The following is a 6981-nucleotide window of genomic DNA, read 5'->3' on the forward strand; positions in this document are numbered from 1 at the left end:
TGTAGTGTCAAAATAGGAGCAGTTTGGTGCAGTGGGTCATGCCCACCAGGAACTGGATTGAGACTGAACTCATTTTACAGCGAACAGACAGGCAAGACTTTCATCTCGTCAGTTTGTATCTTCGCACTTTCCTAACCGCATCGTGTGCAGGAATCGACTTGCTGTCTCTTAGCCAACAAGGCTGGTGGAACAGGTCAAATTTAAGAATTATTTTTTTAAAATACTCCGAGGGATAAGTATAAGGTAATATTTCCTTTTTAAACTACCTTTTTAAGCTAGGCTAAGTTGTAAATATTACAAATTTAATATTTTTTTATAAGCACTGTAAATATTCTAATTTCCTTGCATAGCTAGTTGAGTGTAAGGTTCTTCTCTTCCCTCCCTCCATGCTGAGATGCAATTTCATGGATTCTGGCCGCCCTGTCATAACTTGCACAAGTTGCCATTCTTCATGTATGAGCTTAGATGGAGTGTTGGGAGGCTATTCAACTGTGGGTAGCATCACAGCCAAGCCTAATCCTGTGTTCGCTGGACACCTGCGCACAAGTAATTTTCAGGAGCAGTCTGAAAAACAATCAGGAATGGACGACACTGTATGATTTACTATTCCTCTCTGTCTCTATCCCAGAGTACTGTGGCCAATTACAGGATCCCTACTACCACCCTGTTTAAAAATTCAGTAGCTCAGTACAGATGAGGGATCAAACCTGGGAATCTCCTGGTCTGTATGGCTTAATTTGACGGTGGGTAGTGCACTTAGAACTGATCCATGGGAGCCGCCCTGATTGAGTTTTATGGGGGGTTGCGGGGAGGATTGAGTCCCTAGATCAGCCTACTGTGACATTCCAGATCTGACTGATTCAGAGATACAGAGCAAAAAAACTTCAAATGCTGGAAACTGAAATGAAAACAGAAAATGTTGGAAATACACAGCCGCTCCATCAGAGAAAAGATGGGTTAATGTTTCAGTGGTAGACCCTTCAGCAGAACTGCTCTGATTCGGAGTAACTTTTAAAAACGTTCCAGACTGTTCTGCTGTGTTCTCCCGTTGTCGTTTTATGGTTACTGTAGGGCTTCTGTTGACATTTGCAGGCACAGCCACCCATCATAACGCAAGGAGCAACGGTCACCAAAATAACTTTCGGAAATTATCAAGCCACTACCATCACGAAAACGGCCAGTGGCAGCTCAGAGAGTTCAGTAATGGCGACAAACTATTACACGGTGCAATCTTCCAAAAAGTCAATGGAAACAGACATTTTAAAGATTTCCATGATGGAGGCCCAGATCGAAATGAACGAGGAAGCCTCCAGTGTAGAAGCTAGCAAAGAGAGGAAGCCCACTGTACAGAAAGTAAGCGCACCGCAGTCAGCCCCTTCAAATCAGCTCCAGAAAGCAGCTGTGACCCCCGTGCTAAAAGATCAGCAAAGCAAACAGCCCCCAGAGAAGACCCTTCCACCTCGGGAGGCCGAGGGATCTGGAAAGACTGTTCAAAGCCACTTTCTTCAAATTCAGAATGTAACGCAAGAGAAGCCTGATGAAATATCTGCAGATATTCTTATTCAGGTAAGCATGCATATCTGTTTAAAATCTTGACGCAACCTGGAAGTGCGTGCAATGCACGGGCATTCTGTGCCCTGTCACGTGTCATCAGCACCGAAAAAGAAATGATCCAAGACAAATTAAACAGCAGTTTTTTGCTAAAAGCAGTGCCAGGGACAAGTTTCATTCCAGATACAGTTGTAAATGGACTCTGTGAAGCTTAGATTACAGACTTGCCCAGTTATGTTTTTCTGTAATCCATGTCTGACAAAATACTCGTAAGGATTTTATTTGAAGTTTTAACTCATTATGATGTCCGGCTTCATTGAAAATATATTACTGGACACACAAGATACTGAAGAGTATAATCTTAACTAAAACTTCTTAAAGTGAAACATCAAAAAAAGACCCTTCCTTTTCCTAGTGCTGCAGATGAGTTTACTCAATTGGTTGTTGTCCAGGTCTCGGGACTGCCGATGGGTTTACCAGCCCTCAGTGTCTCTTCCTATTTTGACACGAAAAGGTGTCAAAGTTTGATGTAGTCCCACCTATGATGCACTCACATCTGTTTTCCAAAGTCTGGCTGAAAAAATAAATTTCAGCCAATGAAAATACAATATTTTTAAGAACTTGCTCCCACCTTCAAAATGGACATGCCAGAATAGAGCAGATTAACAAAAAACCCAAATTACTTATTCATTGAGTAGATGGAGAGTTCCGATGGTCCCCTCCACTCCTACCCCTGCCCTCCAGCCCAGATGAATAAACCCACTTAGTCAATGAGTAGCTGAGCCATACAGCGCAATTAGGTCCCAAGTTCGATACCTGGTCTGTGCTAACTTAGCCTGCGTGGTATAGCTGTTAGAATTGGCCTTGGTGACCTGGGTTATGGAGGGGAAAATCTGCCAGCTTTCTGCTCCTGATTGCTATCCAGCAACTCCTACTGGAAATGCGCATGCAAGAATGCCAGTTGAGGACAGGATTGGGCTTGGTTGTGATGCACCCTCTAGTTGAATAGACTGCTGGTGCTCGCTGTCGAGGCTGATACATGAATTAAGGACAGGTTAGCTGTCGAATGATAACCAGCACACGCGGGGCGGTTCCAAGCTGTAGTTTTTGACTTTGGGGGAGGTGGGGAAGGGAGAAAATTAGGAAGAGAGAACTGGCAAGGAAAATTGATCAATGCAACATGCTAAATTCATGTTTGTGTAGAAATTTTTAAGGAATAGATAGTTGGCATTAGACGAAAAGTTAAAGATAAAAATAGGTCACGATGAAAGGAGAATGGGGGACAAAGCGAAAACTAGGTTTACTTATATAGGGTTACTATAGAATTAACATGAAGCATCAACACAGGCCTTATAACTGTAATATTAGTGTTTGTTTCAGCTTCTGTTTGTAAGTTGATAACTTACAAACCAAGGTTGCAAATTGCCATGTACTGTTGGAGGTCTAAGCGTTACTGTTTTGTGCAGTGACTTTCTTTTGACAGTGTGGTTTCACAATTCTCCGTACCCAAACTCTTGCAACAATTCTGTTTGTCAGGAAATTGATTATTGTGAAACTCTGGGGAAAAGTTGGTGGTTTTTTTTCTACAATTTAATATCATTAAGTTGAGAGGTGTTACTTTAGCTGTATTTTGAAACTATATGTCACCATAGAACACAGGACTAGAACTGATATGTAAGGTTTGATGTGCATACACCTTAATACAGAGTATAGTTATATGGCTAATTTAGGTACCAAATAATCAATCAGCAGAGCAAATTAATGAAAGCAAACATAACCATCAGATCTAGAGGATATTAGTTGAGCTAATGAGGGAAAGGGAATCTGTCACACAGCATGAGTATCATGTTGAAATTAAGACTCATCACAGTCTCTGGTTTAACTGGTCCTTTCTGAGGACCTCAATATTGGAAACTCCTTCCTTCTTCCTCCTTCCCTTTTTAATTCAATTTAAAACCCAGGCTTGGTCTCACGTAACCACCACTAGATTTACTTCATCTTCTGTTCTATTCTTTCTAATGTTTATGATTTCTTGCACTATGGGCCTTGCCCTTTATTTGGTTGTTTCAATTTAAATAGCACAACATATTTTGACATAGAATAATATACTTTTAAGTTTCACTTGGTAATTGGAGACATTCATAGAGATGTTTGTAACTTTCCAGAGATCAGAAGGGATGGTGCAATGGGGGGAAAAATATTATTACACATATTACATAAATTATATACAACTGAATTTTACATACAGGGCTTCATACATTTGGTAATTGACTACAAAAGCATGGAAGTGATGCTGACTTTGTAGAAGACATTAGTTAGGCTACAGTTAGAGTGTAGTGTGCAGTTCTGGGCACCCCATTATAAATGGACTGTTAAAGCCATGGAAGAGGTACTACAAAAATTTAATAGAATGATAGCGGGAATGAGAGGTCATAGTTATGAAGAATCACTTGGAAAAATTGGGGCCTTTGGAGAAGGCTAAAGAGGCAATCTAATAGAGGCTTTTAAAATCATGATAGATTGTTTCCACTGGTTAGCAAATCAGTAACAAGGGGGCAGGTGTCAGCCCAGCCTCAGTGGTAGCACTCTTGTATTTTGAGTCAGAAGGTCGTGGGCTCAAGCCCCGCTCCAGAGACTTGAGCACATAATCCAGGTTGACACATTAATGCGGTACTGAGGGAGTGCTGCACTGTCGGAGGTGCCGTCTTTCAGATGAGACGTTAAACTGAGGTATCGTCTGCCCTCTCTGGTGGATGTAAAAGATCCCATGACACTATTTGAAGAAAAGCACGGGAGTTCTCCCAGTGTCCTGGCCAATATTTATCCCACAACCAACATCACTGAAAAAACAGATTATCTGGTCATTATCACATTGCTGTTAGTGGGACCTTGCTGTGCGCAGATTGGCTACCACATTTCCCCACATTACAACAGTGACTACACTTCAAAAGTACTTCATTGGCTATAACGTGCTTTGGGACATCCTGAAGTCGTGAAAGGGGCTATATAAATGCAAGTCCTTTCCTTTATTGACTTAGGTTTGGCTGTTGAAGAATGAAGGGGAAGTTATTAGAATATTTTTCTATCCAGGGATATTAGAACATGAGGCTATTGAGGCATTTTCTATAATGTTATTTACAAGGAAATTCAATAAGTATCTGCAAAGGGAGAATATAAAAGGATACAGGGAAATACAATTAGATAGATAACTCTAATTGAAGAGCAAGCACCCGCACAGATGTAGTTGGCCAAATGGCCTCCTTCCGGGTTGTAATTTCTGTGATTCTATGATCAATATTTTTTTCTTTCCCAGTCTATACCTCAATATTCCATACCCAGTCAATCCAGCTCAAATGTAGTGGTCGAACCCAGTGGTCTCTTGGACATCACAAACTTTACCAGCCAACGAATCGCGGATGAGGAATCTGTACAGTATTCAGCCATGGAACAAGATGTGGACAGTAGCAATGAAGAGAGTACAGAACCCAGTTCAACAGAAAGTACCGCTGGACAGTCACATTGAAAGAAAGAGAGGCAAAACAAAACGTATACTAAGACATTCTTCAAAGTCTGAAGAAATCTCTCCATAAATGTTTGTTTTTTTAAAAAATATGTACATAGAAGCTTTTTTTTAAAAGAAAAAAAATGTAAAGAAGGTCCTGTAACATACATTTAGACTTTTTAAACTGAACCTTGTGAAGGAAGTCCATTTTTTAAAAAAAACACAGCTTTTCGGCCTGATCAGCGAAAGTCCCAACATTTTCACCTTTCTACTTCTGTAAGAAAACTGACCATGCCTCAGAGAATTCTTCTGCTCAGCATTCCTAATAGGAATACTAGGATTCTGGGCACACCACTGTGGCCCTTTGGGATGCTTTTAGATTGTTATTACTATCGTGATAGCAGATCTGGACTCGATGAGGTTTTCCTCCTAAGTATGTATGGACAAGTGTACCATTAATAATAATAAAAACAAAATTCTACACAATTCATCTAACTGAAGTTCCCACCCTGATAATCCGAGACATCTAGAATCTTACCTATTGGTGGCCTGGTTTTGCAAGGCCACTTCACCCAGGAGAATGATACATGCAGGATTATTTAACCTTTTTTTGGTGTGGTGCTAATTATAACTTTTATTATGCTAATCGTGTGGAGTTGTTGGTTGTCCAGAAGTTGAAAAGTTGGGGAAAATATGGGTAAGTACTATGCACGGTAAGATGATTATTCTCTCTCTTGTTTAAAAAAAATCATAGAGGGAAGACACATATAAGTTGATTTTTTTTTTCTTTTTTGCAGACCTCATTTTAGTATCTGCCAGATCCCTGGATAAGAAATTACGGTAAAACTTAAAGCAGGTCCATCAGCACCTGAAAGCGAAGAGATAGGTTAACGTTTCTTTAAACGTATACTTTTTAACAGCTGCTCTGATTTTTAGAGCAATTCTACTTCTCCTGTGGACGTTTTCAGTGTGCTATGTTGCTTATAAATGACAGTGGCAAGGATGCGGGAGTGCTAGACACAGAACCTATGCTCCCCTGACTGAAGGCGAGTAATGACCTGAAATAAATCTTAACCTGGTGACCTATTGCTATTCTAGTGGCCAGCCTTTTTAATAGTTTATTGAAGTGCAGCCTGCAGAGCAGGTAGTATACATTCTACAGTAGCTTTATTCTAAGCCATTGCCCCCACATCATTCTTGCAGGGTGGTGCTGCAGAAGTATGCGTGTGCAGAGTATAATTGCACAGTTATCATCGCACTACATGCAACCAGTTTGTGAATTAAAAAGTGAAGCATAAAACAGGAGAATTTTACCTTTTCGTGGCCAGACAAATTGGCATAAGCTAACGTGTGTGTGTGTGTGTGTGTGTGTGTGTGTGTGGTGTGTGTCAGTCTTCCCTGGAGTATTTCTTTAAATTTAAAGCACATACGCACCTAAATCTGTTTTCAGACAAATTTCACTTCTATCATTCATAAGACTGACTGTGCGTCAGGGAGATTCCCCAGCGTTACGTCACTCACCTGAACTAAATACATGGAAATGATACATGGGTAGTTACTTGCTATGCCCTGCAGAGTTAACATAATTTATTTTGTAATAATTGAAGGGAAGGGAAATTCCAGACCCAGTTGGCAAGCAGAAACATTGAATGGATGATGGGGTATCAGCTGCAGGAGGCCGGGAAAGGTGCTAGATCTGACATGCATTACCACTTTTGCAAAGGCATTGGTTTGTGTTTCTCACTGAAAGATGAACAGAATATAGTTTCCGATAGAAATAGAATTGAACTTAGTCACCATACGTAAGTGGCCCTGACCTTTTATATGCAGTGTTGATTTGTATTGTTTCTTTTTTTGCTATGTCACATTGGCAGATCATTTCTTATTACACCAAGTAGCAGTTGTTACTATTAGACACATTACCATTT

The 6981-nt window shown here is 40.4% G+C and overlaps 1 protein-coding gene across 10 annotated transcripts in view; it reads left to right on the forward strand.

Annotated features, from left to right (window-relative positions):
- Positions 1-6143, forward strand: part of emsy (EMSY transcriptional repressor, BRCA2 interacting) — a 57698-nt gene extending 51555 nt beyond the window's left edge. For 6 of the 10 annotated variants that reach the window (XM_067985652.1, XM_067985651.1, XM_067985650.1 and 3 more), the window contains 2 exons: positions 1093-1566; positions 4865-5539. In XM_067985652.1, coding sequence (XP_067841753.1) covers positions 1093-1566; positions 4865-5074 — 684 coding nt within the window. In that variant the 3' untranslated portion in view covers positions 5075-5539. Of the gene's footprint in view, positions 1-1092; positions 1567-4864; positions 5751-5850 lie in introns of those variants that run through there. The other 4 variants (XM_067985658.1, XM_067985656.1, XM_067985657.1 and 1 more) reach the window with 2 other exon arrangements.
- Positions 6144-6981: the final 838 nt, after the last annotated feature.

Source organism: Heptranchias perlo, chromosome 6 (genome assembly GCF_035084215.1).
Source record: "Heptranchias perlo isolate sHepPer1 chromosome 6, sHepPer1.hap1, whole genome shotgun sequence".
NCBI lineage: Eukaryota > Metazoa > Chordata > Chondrichthyes > Hexanchiformes > Hexanchidae > Heptranchias > Heptranchias perlo.